At 36.6% G+C, this 13028-nt stretch overlaps 2 protein-coding genes across 7 annotated transcripts in view; one reads left to right on the forward strand and one right to left on the reverse strand.

Annotated features, from left to right (window-relative positions):
• The window catches only part of LOC106082699 (protein gone early), a 154734-nt gene that overhangs the window by 77217 nt on the left and 64489 nt on the right, over positions 1-13028 (forward strand). The window lies entirely within an intron of this gene.
• On the reverse strand, positions 3692-5827 carry LOC106082701 (pupal cuticle protein 36-like). 5 transcript variants are annotated; one of them, XM_059367407.1, is made up of 5 exons: positions 5668-5827; positions 4826-4911; positions 4546-4747; positions 4108-4479; positions 3692-4032 (listed from the first exon to the last, which is right to left on the reverse strand). In XM_059367407.1, the coding sequence occupies exons 2-5, from the start codon at positions 4838-4840 to the stop codon at positions 3785-3787; spliced, it is 837 nt and encodes a 278-aa protein (XP_059223390.1). In that variant the 5' UTR covers positions 4841-4911; positions 5668-5827; the 3' UTR covers positions 3692-3784. The 5 variants fall into 5 exon arrangements, with proteins under 5 accessions (XP_059223390.1, XP_059223386.1, XP_059223389.1 ...); XM_059367403.1 differs by having other exon boundaries at positions 4108-4747; XM_059367406.1 differs by lacking the exon at positions 4826-4911 and adding an exon at positions 4951-5042 and having other exon boundaries at positions 4108-4722.

The raw sequence follows: 13028 nt of genomic DNA on the forward strand, positions 1-13028 counted from the left end.
GACAAATTTTTTCACAGCTTGTGACTCTGTAATTGCATTCTTTCTTCTGTCAGTTATCAGCTGTAACTTTTAGCTAGCTTTAGAAAAAAAGTGTAAAAAAGTATATTTGACTAAAGTTCATTCTAAGTTTTATTAAAAATGCATTTACTTTCTTTTAAAAATCCGCAATTACTTTTTGGGCAACCCAATATGTTAAGATGTTTGCAACATAGATCCTTAAAAAAATAAAATATCCGTTTAAATGTTAAAAACTAAAAAAATAAACATTATAAAATAAATACATTAAGAGATAAGAGATAGCAAAAGTCTGGCAGTGCCAACTATACAATACCCTACACCTACCCTAAAATTTTAAATTGGGAGATTTGATTATATGGACGCTATACCTAAATCTGTAGCGAATTTGATGAAATTTGGCAAAAGTATTCAGATGGCCAACAAAACAAAATTTTTTTTTTCGGGCAAATCCTTGAAAATTTGTAGTGACTTCGATTTTCTAAGTAAAAATTTTACGATGAACAGTGGGATAGAACCGAAAAAACTAGTAAAAAATATGCCGTGTGAGAACGGGTAGAGCTATCTCTTGGAATGGCAATTTCGATTCTTTCGAACATGAAATATCCGGCCTTCTTGTTCGATACAGGAATATTGTGATAATGGCCGATTTCAACAGAAATCTTTTAGATCCCTCCATCGCTGCTACCATAAGGCAGACATGAATGGGAGTGTCTGTTTCCCATAACAGCTGCCCGACTCATTTTGATGTTCTCCATCAATCTACCACGTTAATTGATTACTTTTTGCTGTCACAACCACAATATTTGTGCCGTACTGGCCAAGTGTATATATCTTTCTCAACATCTCCATGGGGAGATATGATGAATTTTTTGATTACAACAGATTCAGTAAACCAGAGTTGCTTAAAAAGGTGGCTTCAGCTGGGCTTGAACGAATGTTTTCGACTACTGATGTTAATGATCAACTTCAGTTATTATAGTGCTGCTTAAATAGAAGAAGAAGATTTTTGTGAAACAATACGATTCGGACAATTGGATCAAGTGTCCTGCGATCAGGTTTCAGCAGTCAATGGCGGATTTGGCATATAAAGGTTTTCTTTGAGATAGAAGCGATGATAACTGGAAAACATACTTTAAATTGAGGAACCGCGCTAAGAGAGTGAACAGAAGGATAAGGAAGAATGTGCATCGTACTCTTTTTGATAGTTGTAATACTTCTAAGGGTTTGTGGAAAGTCATTAGTCATTAGTCATTGCAAGACTACTGGCAATTCTCCCATGGTACTCAATGAGATGAACCGTTCATTTGTAGACAACCAATCTAATGTACAAGACAATGTGTCGGAATTTCTGCGTTTCGCGCTGCTAATGATGCCTTTTCTTTCAGCAGCATTACTCCCGATGAATTGTTTGATGCTTTTATGTCAATTAAATCTAATGTCGCTGGGGTTCCCGATGAAGTTTTTTAAGATAATTTTCTTCTTTTTTTGGTTAATAACATAACCATGACCTCCACATTTCGGAATATAGAAGAAAATAAGAAGAACATGTTTTGAAGAAACAGCTTGTGCCTACATTGCCTGCAGTTCGCTTTTACATGATTGCCAATGCGGATTCAGGAAGGGTAGAGGGACGTCCATGTTGCTTTTAAGTCTTACCGACCAAATTCGGAATTGCGTGGCAGGTCACAATATCTGTATTTTGCTCTCCTTGGATATAGAGAAGGCCTTCGATCGGGTGGATTACTTCGTCCTGATTAAGAAGCTGTCCAGAGGTAACGGTCTTGGTAAAAGTGGTTGTAAACTTTTGTATTCCTATTTGGTTGATAGAAAACAATTTGTTCAGATAGGCGATATAACTTCATATTCGCTGCCGTTTAAAAGCGAAGTTCCTCAGGGATTTGTACTCGGTTCCTTCCTATTTATTTTGTTTTTGAACGACTTATTTAAGTCCATAGAGAATTGGTGTATCCCATATGCATATGAGGACGATGGTCAGATAGTGTTTGTAGGTAACCGTCGCTCTTTGAACGTTCTTCAATCGAAGATTGATATGGCCTTGCTTGGCTTCATGGATGTCTGCGAATCGTCTGTCTGTGAATGCGGCAAAGACTAAGGCTCTTTTCTTCGGAACGAATGATACTCTAGGCGTGAGGCTGGTATATAATGGGGATGAAATAGGATTTGTCCATAATATTCAGTGTTTGGGTATACTTTTGGATGATAAATTGTCATTCGATTTGCACATTGATAATCTTGTTGCCAAGATAACTCTTGGCTTGCGCAAGCTTTACAGTTCTGACTTGATATTACCTCGATATATTAAGGAACGACTGGTTCATGCTATTATAATGCGATATATCCTGTACTGCCTTGAGGTATATTCTGGCTCCACTGCAAGTAACATGTTGAGGGTTAAACTTGCTTTAAATAGAGTATTACGCTACATTTTTTCCTGAAGGTTATTCGATCATATTTCCCTGTTTGTTAAAAGTTTTCTTTGTTGTTCCTTCAATGATTTTGTTTAATGTAGAAATCTGATTATGTTCTACACAATCTTTAAGTCTCGTGATCCAATATTTCTGGTAAATATGTTCTCATTTTCTCACACTACTACAGTTAATCAAATACTCATACAAAGAGTTGTACCCCATATGGATGGGATGTGTCTATAAGAGTTAATTTACTTCCTAACTCCTTGGAGCATTTCCTTTGTCATTGCCACGCTTTCGCGTTCAACAGATACCGGAACTTAGGTGGAGACGCAATATCAGACATGAACCAACTTAGGGGAGAGGCATTGAAAACAATTAAGGATTTTGTAAGTAGCACGGAATTCCTAACATAAAATTTTCTTTTTAGAAGTTACTTTATAGATTTTAGAGCGCACAATAAGCCGATTACTGGCTTAGGTGTATGTCCATAGTGACATGGGGCGGATTAATATCTGCACCCTCATCCGAACTTCTCATTGCGGTCTAAAGCCGCAATGAAAAGGCCAAATTATATTGTTGACATAATATTTAACGAACAATACACTCCAATGTATTTTGTATGAGACTTATTCCTCTGTGGTAAAAAATGCAAATTTTGCCCATGAACATTCCACTAAGGAATAGGGACAAACTTCTTACATATCAATGAGTGCAGTCCGATTCAAGTTTACGCTTAATGATAAGGGGCCTCCTTTTTATAGCCGAGTCCAAACTGCGTGCCGAAGTGCGACACCTCTTTGGAGAGAAGTTTTACATGGCATAGTACCTCACAGATGTTGCCAGCATTAGGAGGGAAAAACCACCGCTGAAAATTTTTTCTGATGGTCTCGCCAGGATTCGAACCCAGGCGTTCAGCTTCATAGGCGGACATGCTAACCTCTGCGCTACGGTGGCTTCGTCTGTGGTAACAACATATATTACATTATCTCCTTGCTTGTGTATGGGTTTTCAATTTCGGAAATGAGTTCTTCAGCCAGACAGTTTTAGTGAAAGAAACAGGCTTTCACATTCTGTCATCATGTAGTAAACTGTTTTTTTTAAGATTTTGAAAAAGGGTATGCGTGTTGTTGAAAATCGAACCTGTGTTCTATCCATTCCATGATTGTATTTTTAAAAACGCCTTACCTGGTTACCTGGTCTCCTGGTATAAAAAAAATTGATTTTTTTTTCGCTTGTTCGTCTTTTTTATTATTTAAAATCAATTTCAACAAAACTTAACATTTACACAAATAATACTCATAAACGTCTTACAAACGTGAATATTTACAAAATTTTCAATGGCGACCAGGAGGCAAATAGGCGGAAGCCTTATTGCCAGCACCAGCAGAACCAGAGTTGCCAAAGGTGCTACCGAAAGAGCTGGAACTGGTGCCAAAGGAGGAACCACCTCCAATACCAGAAGAACCACCACCAATATGACCACCAGCATCACCGCCATTACCCAAAATGCCAACAACGGATTGTTGAGGGGCAACACCGGCATCGGTGTGTTCCGAGGAGCCTTCAATTTTGTCATACTCAGCTGAAAAGGAAGACATATAGGTTAAATGTGTTTGTGTGTGAGTTTTTTTTTTTCAAATGCTAGAAAAGTCATTACCTTGAATTTGTCTTTGGGCATGTTGAGCCTCTTCTTCGGTCTTGTATTTGATGAAGAACACTTCTGGTTTGCTGGGCACTGTTGGAGCTGGGGTGGCAATATCACCGACTTCCAAATTGTTATCGTTCTTGGACAACACATAAATGACAGTCTTTTCTTCTTTGGGAGCATATTCAGCTTGCAATTTCACATTAGCGTTGCTGCCAGATGGTGACTTGATGAAGACCACACGATAGTTCTTTTGGGGGCGACCAATAACCAAACGTTTGACTTGTTCCAAGTTTTCATTGTCCTCGGGGGCGGCCACAGTGATGAATTGTTTGTGGACTAAGGGAGCTTCAAAGCCTTGGGAGGAGCCACCAGCAGAATGACCTGCGAAAGAAGAGCCAGTTGAGCCACCGAAAGAAGAGCCTCCAAATGATGATCCCGACGACGAACCTCCAAAGCCGCCACCAATGGATCCAGAGCCAAAGGAGCCTGAACCAAAGGACGAGCCTCCAGCATGAGATCCCGTGCCAAAGGAAGATCCACCACCAATGGAGCCAAAACCACCGCCAGATCCTCCAAAGGTACCAGATACACCACTGCCATAGTTGTATTGGGGCTTAGCCAAGGCTACGGCAACCAATGAGCACAAAGTCTACAAAAAAGATAAGTTGATCAAGTTTCAAAATTATCCTGCGTGTTGTTGTCTTCTTTGATTTTTTTTTATTATTACCAGAAATAGACGCATTTTGTGATTGAAAGTTAATATCTTTTGGCAAATGTATGATTCCAAAGTAAGTGTGAAACTGATATATTCATCTAAAATATTCAGTGGTTTTATACTCTTTATCAAATTACCAATTGTTTGGGTCATGCGAAATTAATTCAAAAGCTAAGTGAATAAACCCTCATGAAGGTGTTGGCTGGCTGCAGGCAAGCGCAGTTTGAACCTCGAAAAGCCGAATTGTTTTATGATGCGTTAGCTGCCGGCTTAGGTGGTTTCCTATATAATTTTATTTTAGTTGTTTCGACTATGTACCATAGCTGTTATTAATTGACCAATTAATTTCCCCTGTTAACTCAAATTAACTGGCAAATCGTCAAGAATTATCAGCCCGAAAGATGAAGTGTCGTCTAAATCCGCTGCAGATAAGAAAAAAAAGCCAGTTTTTTTTGTGAGCTAATATTGCGGGTTAGATTATTTCTTCTGGTTGGAGATGCATACAAGTTTTGTCGTTTGTCTAAAGCTTAGTTGGTGCTATCATCATCATCGTACTCTTTCTTTTCATGCAGTCATTGTAGATTGCTTATGGCTCCTATCTGTCCAATCAAAACCATCCGCCCATTATTCAATCTGTGCTTCAAACGTCCGTCCTTTGTGTTGATTTTTTTATACAGAAAATATTTTTTTTCTTCATATTTTAGTTTAATTTTTTTGCAACGTTTCCCCTTAAATAAAGTCTTTATCATATCTCAAAATTTATCTTATTTTTTGAAATTTGACACCTCAAGTACATGTGAGCCTTAATTGGTTTACTTGGTCAATGTTTGCATGGCTGCGCGATTAAATCCAACCTTTTATTTGATATAGTTGAATCACTATTTATGGTTTTTGTTATTTTCGCTTCAATTTGGAAGTTTCCGAAACTCTTCTTGTAGTCTTTTGTGTGATGCATTCGCATGCACAACCTATTTTTGTTTCATATTTCCGAGTGTCAAAAGATTTTGGTGATTTTAAAACGTGTGGTGTTTGAAAAAGCCAATATTTTCAAATATGTAAACACCCTAAAGGATTTGATAACCATAACAACGGTTTCTAATAATTACAAAAAAATGCTCAACATTATGTATCCTTTGTGAATATTGGCATGAAAATAAAATGTTTGAAAAATAAAAAAACTGTGCTGCTGGTCAATGCGGGCTAAGCACGAAAAGCACTTACAGTGACATTCAAAGAATGTTCAAGTGCAGAACAAAAATTGTTTGGCAATATTGATGTGTTTGTTTTTCTCAGCCTTGATGATAAGTTTGTATCGGAGTAGTGGAAAATAGAGATGTGCACGTGAGTGATTTTTCACTAACCCTCACGTAAGCTCACGAGGCAAAAAAAATTTCCTCAAATCAAGACTCGCGAAAATCTTGCGAATCACGGTTAAAAAAATATTTTTCTATGAAGCGAATACAAATTTTTTTTGCAAATGTCTATCGATCTATGGTTAGGTTAGGTTAGGTTTAAGTGGCAGTCTGACTCACTTAGATGTTTTCGTCCATTGTGATACCACAGGAACAGAAGAAGGAAGATGACTTCTAGTTGCTACCGTTGAACCATCCAGACCGCTTTAAAAAACCCAGAAACTTGCGAATGTTCACATCCGTTCTCAAAGAAATGAGTACCTAAAGTGGAACTCCTTCTATAGTCTCTTCTTCCTTGATGTCCCTATAGCTACTGCAAAAGTCGTTCAGTCCGTCAGCATTTTTCCGATTAGACAGTGCCTTGTCATGACGGAAACAATGATTGAGACGTCTGTTCTAGCCAATGGCAGTAAAGCAGTAGAGCTCTTCAAGTCCAGATTAGGCCACATAGTTTTGGAATGCTCACAGCCCCCTCTTTGTGACCATCTATCATTCGTTGCCCTTCGGGCCTGGTCCTGCAAATTTAGCTTACATGTCGCTAGAGACATACCCACAGATTCCAGTGTCCCTGGAGTGTGTAAGGTAGTTCCTTGTCTCGCAAGCTCGTCTGCTTTAGAATTCCCTGGGATATCTTTGTGGCCCGGCACCCAGAACAGGTGAATTTTGAACTGTTCAGTTATTTCGTTGAGAGATCTGCGACAGTCGAGGTCGGTTTTTGTGTTCAGAAATACGTTCTCCGGGGATTTAATGGCTGTCTGGCTGTCTAAAAAGATATTTATGCCAATCGTCGTAATGACATTATATCTAACCCATTCCACCACTTCCTTGATTGCAAGGATCGCTGCTTGGTACACACTGCAGTGGTCGGGTAACCTCTTCTATATGACCAGTTCTAGATGTTTAGAGAACACCCCAAAGCCCACCTGGTCGTTTAGTTTGGAACCATACCTATAGAAGTCTATTTAACTTCTTTTACCAGGGACATTGTAGTTCCAATCGGTGCTATCAGGAATAGTGGTACAGTAATTTTTATCAAAAAGCGGCTCAGGTAGGATGTAATCCACACAGCCTGGAACATCGGATATTGTATCAAGTATAACGCAGTGTCCGTGGCCGCCACATGCCCAGTGAGATAGCTCCCTTAACCTCACGGCAGTGGTCGCTGCAATTTGGGCAGCCACAATGTCGAGAGGCATAAGATGAAGCGTTGAATTCAGTGCATCAGATGGTGACGTGCTCAGTGCGGCTGTGATGCACAAACAAGTCATCCTTTGGATCCGCTTAAGTATAGAGTAGTAGGTGGACTTTTGAAGCGCCGTCCACCAGACCACAACACCATATAGCATAATAGGTCTGACAACTGTAGTATATACCCAATGCATGACACGCGGTCTAAATCCCCAACTTTTGCCAATGGCTACCACGTTCGGTAGTCCACTTTGCTGTTGCACGCAGAGCTTCCTGAAGTATATTTCTTAGAGTGCTGGATAACTTTCCCCTAACCGCAATTGCCACGTCATCAGCATACGCGAACACTTTTACGTCTTTTTGTTCCAGAGACAATAATATATTATTAATGGCTATATTCCAAAAGAAGAGGAGATAGTACCCCTCCTTGAGGTGTTCCTCTGCTGACCCACCTTTATAGATCCACAGATCCCATGTCTGCCGTAATGCATCTTTTGGTAAGGAAGTTATTAATAAACTTTCTTAAGCTAGAGTTGATGCCTAGAAACTCCAAGCACCTTCAATGTCAAGCAATGCTACCGATCGATCGATACTCGACCCAAACTTGGACATTAATGTCGATTTGGTAGGTTTATAATAAAATAGGAGAATAAATATATCCATGGTGGTGGGTAATTCGTTTTCACTTGTTTTCTTTGATTAAAAAATTATTCATCATCATTTTCTTAATTAAATCGAAAATTTTTTTACTTACAAATTGGTTTATGCCCTATGCGCTTCTTGTTTAATATCTGACCGGATGGAGTCCATCATAGGCAAGGGCTGCCGACTCAGCACACTGCAAAAAACAAATCTATAGGGCATCCCTTTCCAATACTCTAAATTTTGTGGAAACCACGCGGGGGAGTTTTTGTTTATAGAGGTGCTCACGAACCTTTGCGCAACGCACTTTAAGTTCATGATCTAGGGGTGGAATATCTCTGCACCAAATCTTATAGAAATGAATTAAAATTTTCAAAAAAAATTTCAAACTTTTTTTAATTGGATCAATTATAAAATTAATAACAAATTTCCAAAAAAATTAATTAAATTAATTAAAAAAATTAATTAATCAGAAATTTCAATCATTTTGTTAATAGAATATGCAATTCTTTTAATTCAATATTTTACGTCACATATTTACATACTCTACTTCCTTCCACTTGATACTTATATTGGCTTAATTGGTAAGCATGCCCTGTTTGGGACAACCTTTCAGTTGTCTCCATATTATCCCAATCGGTAAACATATCCCGTTGTGGGATTTATTGAGGTTGGCGGCTGCCAGACACTTGAGGCTAATGTTTTATATCAGATTCGCACACTTCTCTCAAATGCTTTTCATTTGATACCTATATTGTCTCAATCGGTCATCATGATCGTTCGAGTGGTTGCAAAACAAGTTTAGCTAAATCGGTGCACCTATCTACGTGATATACGGTTTTTCAAATCACAAAATTCACAAAACTCTTTGTGATAAGGGAGATGTTAAACACAATCGAAGATTTATCAGAGAAAGTGGTGCTACATGTGTACACTTATCTCTTCATATATAGGTAGATAAGCATCCTATTTAAAATTTTTTCAAAATTGTGTGAACAATTTTCCTTCAGATCGGATCAAATTTTTAAATGCCCACATTGTTCCGATCGGTGTAAATACGAGTCAGTTATCAAGACTTTAAAGGTTCGGCTGCATCTGAAATCTGAATTTAAAATATCGAATGATATATGATGAGTCCATTATTGTCCCCATCCATAAACACGTCGCATTGGTGAGTGTTTGAGGGGGTATTGGGAGTCTTGCCTAATTTTAATGCTCGATTCAAACTTTACTCCCAAATACCTTTTATTTGAGTTCCATATTGTTATGGATGCTGAAAGTCGTTACATGACACTACATATAAAATGTCAGTCAAACAAAGTTACATCTTCTAGACGCTAAAGAAGTCAATAGAGAGACTGGACTGATTTGGTCTGATTACAATCCCGACTTACATCAATAACAAGTATTCGTACAATAATTCAATACGTTTTGTTTGATAGAGAGACGGACAGGATTATACGATTTCAAATGTTATTGCAATGAAGAATATGCAAATTTGCCAATGAACATTCCATTAAGGAACTGGGGCAAACTTCTCACAAATCAATGAGTGCTGTCCGATTCAAGTTTTAAGCTCAATGATAAGGGGCCTTCGTTTTATAGCCGAAGTACCTCACAAATGGTGGCAGCATTAGGAGGGGATAACCACCGCTGAAATTTTTTTTCTGATGTTCTCGTTAGGATTCGAACCCAGGTGTTTAGCGTCATAGGCGGATATGCTAACCTCTGCGCTATGGTGGCCTTCAATGATGAATATTCTTCATGGAATTTTAGGCTTAAATTTCGAGGTGTTGTCAATGGAATGACATAGTTAGTATAGTATTTTAATACCGAAATTAACTCATTAAACATCTATCTATAACTTATTTATCTCAATCAAAGTTCTAAGACAAATGTTACTCATACCATATATAAGTAATCACAGGTGTAGCTATTGGGGCGTTTAAACTTACCAAAATTTATGACGCAAATGCATAAGATGTATTGTGTGTCATTTTATGGCACAATGTCAAATTTAAATATTTCTCTATTGTTGTATTATTAATAACAAAATTTATGTTTTATTTCAGTTGTTTTGTTGTATTTTTTCATGTTTCCATGGTTTGTTATTGTTGTTGTTTTTGTTGTAGCACATCATTCGGCCATTTCCTTCTATCGTGAGAGCTATGCATTGATTTTATGCAAATTTTTCTATGGATTTTTAATGCTTTCATAGATTTTGCCAACTACCGTCAAGCCAACGAGCACAGATGAGTTAATTAATACCACATTTGACAGGGCAAACAAAACTCCAAATAAAATACAAATGTAAGAAAATATACCCCATCAATGCAAAGATAGCCAGGGTAGGGTTGTAACTAGTATAGCCGTTGGGTAGTCATACCATCCAACCAATTAAATGAATGAATGAACCCATGAAAATATGATAAATTATGTGACACCTGGCAAGTCATTAGTTGGACTATGGGATGCAGCCTTTAATGTCCATTGTATGACAGCAATGTTTTTGTCCACAGAGCATTCACAAAAATTTATAATTGGATAAAGTAGTAATAGAAGAAAAAGAAGAAACCCCTTTTTTTCCAAAAATTTTGAATAGATTAAAATATGTGCAAATATGACAAATCTATTTTTAATAATGACTAACTTAGGCCACATATTTAAAGAGCTTTTTTGAAATAAATGACTTATGTTAATTCCATGCAAAATGGCTGATGAAGAAGAAATCCGATAGCTTGTGATGTATGGAAGATGTGGTGTGATTTTGTCTGATAGGTCAAAAGTGTTGAAAAGGAGTATAAATTGGTAAAGTTGGTATGGTTTATTAGACCAATAAAGTTTCTTAAAAAAGAAAACTGCATTTTCATTAAGTTAATACGAGTCGAATCTTATATATCCTTCATCATGGATTTGTTTGTCATGTTTTTGCTTAATAGAAGATTGACTTGTATTTGGTCATACTTGTATTTGGTCATGTGATAATATTTTTTCTCTCCAGGCGTTCATGAAGTAAAATCGGGAAATCGGTTTATATGGGTACTTAATCTAGACAATGCCGGATAAATGGTCAACATTTACAATCCCAACCTGCCTGCATAAAAAATATTTGTGTTTTCAACAAACTGACTGACGGACATCGCCGGAACCACTTGTAAAATGTTGTGACTATCAAAAATAAAAATAATTTTTAGCCTTTAACCAATAGTCAAGGCTTTACAAAAGAAATGGCGAGGTTACTATGTATACACCCTATAATTTGTGGAAGGTTTTAAAAATGTTCAAAAGATATGGACTTTGAAGTAAATATTTAATCCTTGTTAATGACTTGTAGCAGAGGCCATTGTGATGCAGAAGTTAGCAAATTCAACTATGACGTTAAACGCCTGGTTTTGAATCTTTGCGAAAACAACAGAAAATATTTCAGCGATGGTTATCTCTTCCTAATGAGAGATAGTATGCCATGCATTGAGGACATGTATTGGGTTGCCCAAAAAGTAATTACGTAATTTTCATATAGTCGGCGTTGACAAATTTTTACAACGTTTTGTGACTCTGTAATTGCATTCTTTCTTCTGTCAGTTATCAGCTGTTAATTTTAGCTTGCTTTAGAAAAAAAGTATATTTGATTAAAGTTCATTCTAAGTTTTATTAAAAATGCATTTACTTTCTTTTAAAAAATCAGCAATTACTTTTTGGGCAACCAATAAAACCTTCTTCCCAAATAGGTGTCGCTCTTGCGACGCTCTTTTCAAAAAACTAATAAAAAAGGCGGCGCCTTTTGTTTCTTTCAAAATATAAAAAAATAAAAAATTATATTAGCTGTAAAATATTTTCCGCCAGCGAGGATTTTTTTTCAAAAAAAAAATTTAATTTTTTAAAAAATTCAGCGTTTTAACTTTTTCCAGCAAAAAAAAAAAAAAATTAAAAAATTCGCACGATTTATGAAAAAATACACCTGTGATGCTTTTCTCAAAAAATAAATATTGAAAAATTATTTCAAAATATCGCGCGATTTTTGAAAATATGTATATAGCGGCACTTTTTGCTTTTTTCAAAACAAATGAAAAATAGTGCAGTTTTTGAAAATAATTTTCGCCTGCGATAAAATTTGGTTTTTCAAAAAAAGCAAAAAATTGGTAAATATTTCTTAAAAATCGGTCGATTTTTTAAAATAAACAGCAGCATACTTTGCCTATTCCAAAAAATTTTAAAAGGATACCATTGAAGAGTAGAGTTGCGTTTGTCTCTACTACTTTCTTTCGCAGTCTTCTTCAAATTGTGGTAAAAATAATTTATGAAATTACACCCCAAATTGTTTTTTGCATTTACCCCAAATTGTTTTCTACATTTACAACCCAAATATACACTGAAATAACAACAACATTTTTGGGGTTATTATGAACACTTTGGGATCTACTTGCATGTTGGTATTTGGGGTGAAATTGACTAATTACAATACACCCCGAATTCTAAATATTGGAGCGCAAATTTCATTTATTTTTGGGATGCATTTACATACTTTGGTGTCGTTTTCGACTCAAAATCACTTTGTGATTCAAGCCATGTCCGTCTGTCCGTCTGTGATCAAAGTGCAGGTCGAATTTGTTGTCCAATTATCACGAAATTTTGCACATATCGTTTTTTTGTGGCCCAAAGACGAACGCTATTGATTTTAGTAAAAATCGGTTCAGATTTAGGTATAGCTCCCATATATAAATATGTATCATCCGACTACAATTTTCAACGGATCTGCACAAAATTTGGCACGGAATGTTTTGTTACTGATTTTAACATATTTGGATAATTTCATCAAAATCGGTTCAGATTTAGATATAGCTCTTATATACATATATATTTATATACACATACATATATATTTATATAGGTGTGGGGCTCCGCACGACTTTTGCCTTTCCGTACTGGTTAATGTGAGTTTATTCCCCAAAACCTGAATATCTTTCATTTCAGTC

Source organism: Stomoxys calcitrans, chromosome 4 (genome assembly GCF_963082655.1).
Source record: "Stomoxys calcitrans chromosome 4, idStoCalc2.1, whole genome shotgun sequence".
In the NCBI taxonomy this organism is placed as follows: domain Eukaryota; kingdom Metazoa; phylum Arthropoda; class Insecta; order Diptera; family Muscidae; genus Stomoxys; species Stomoxys calcitrans.

Excerpts from the sequence above, each read along its gene's own strand:
- LOC106082701 (XM_059367403.1), bottom strand. Across the intron at positions 4,033-4,107 it reads TGCCCAAAGACAAATTCAAG|CTGAGTATGACAAAATTGAA; the intron begins GTAATGACTTTT and ends CTTCCTTTTCAG.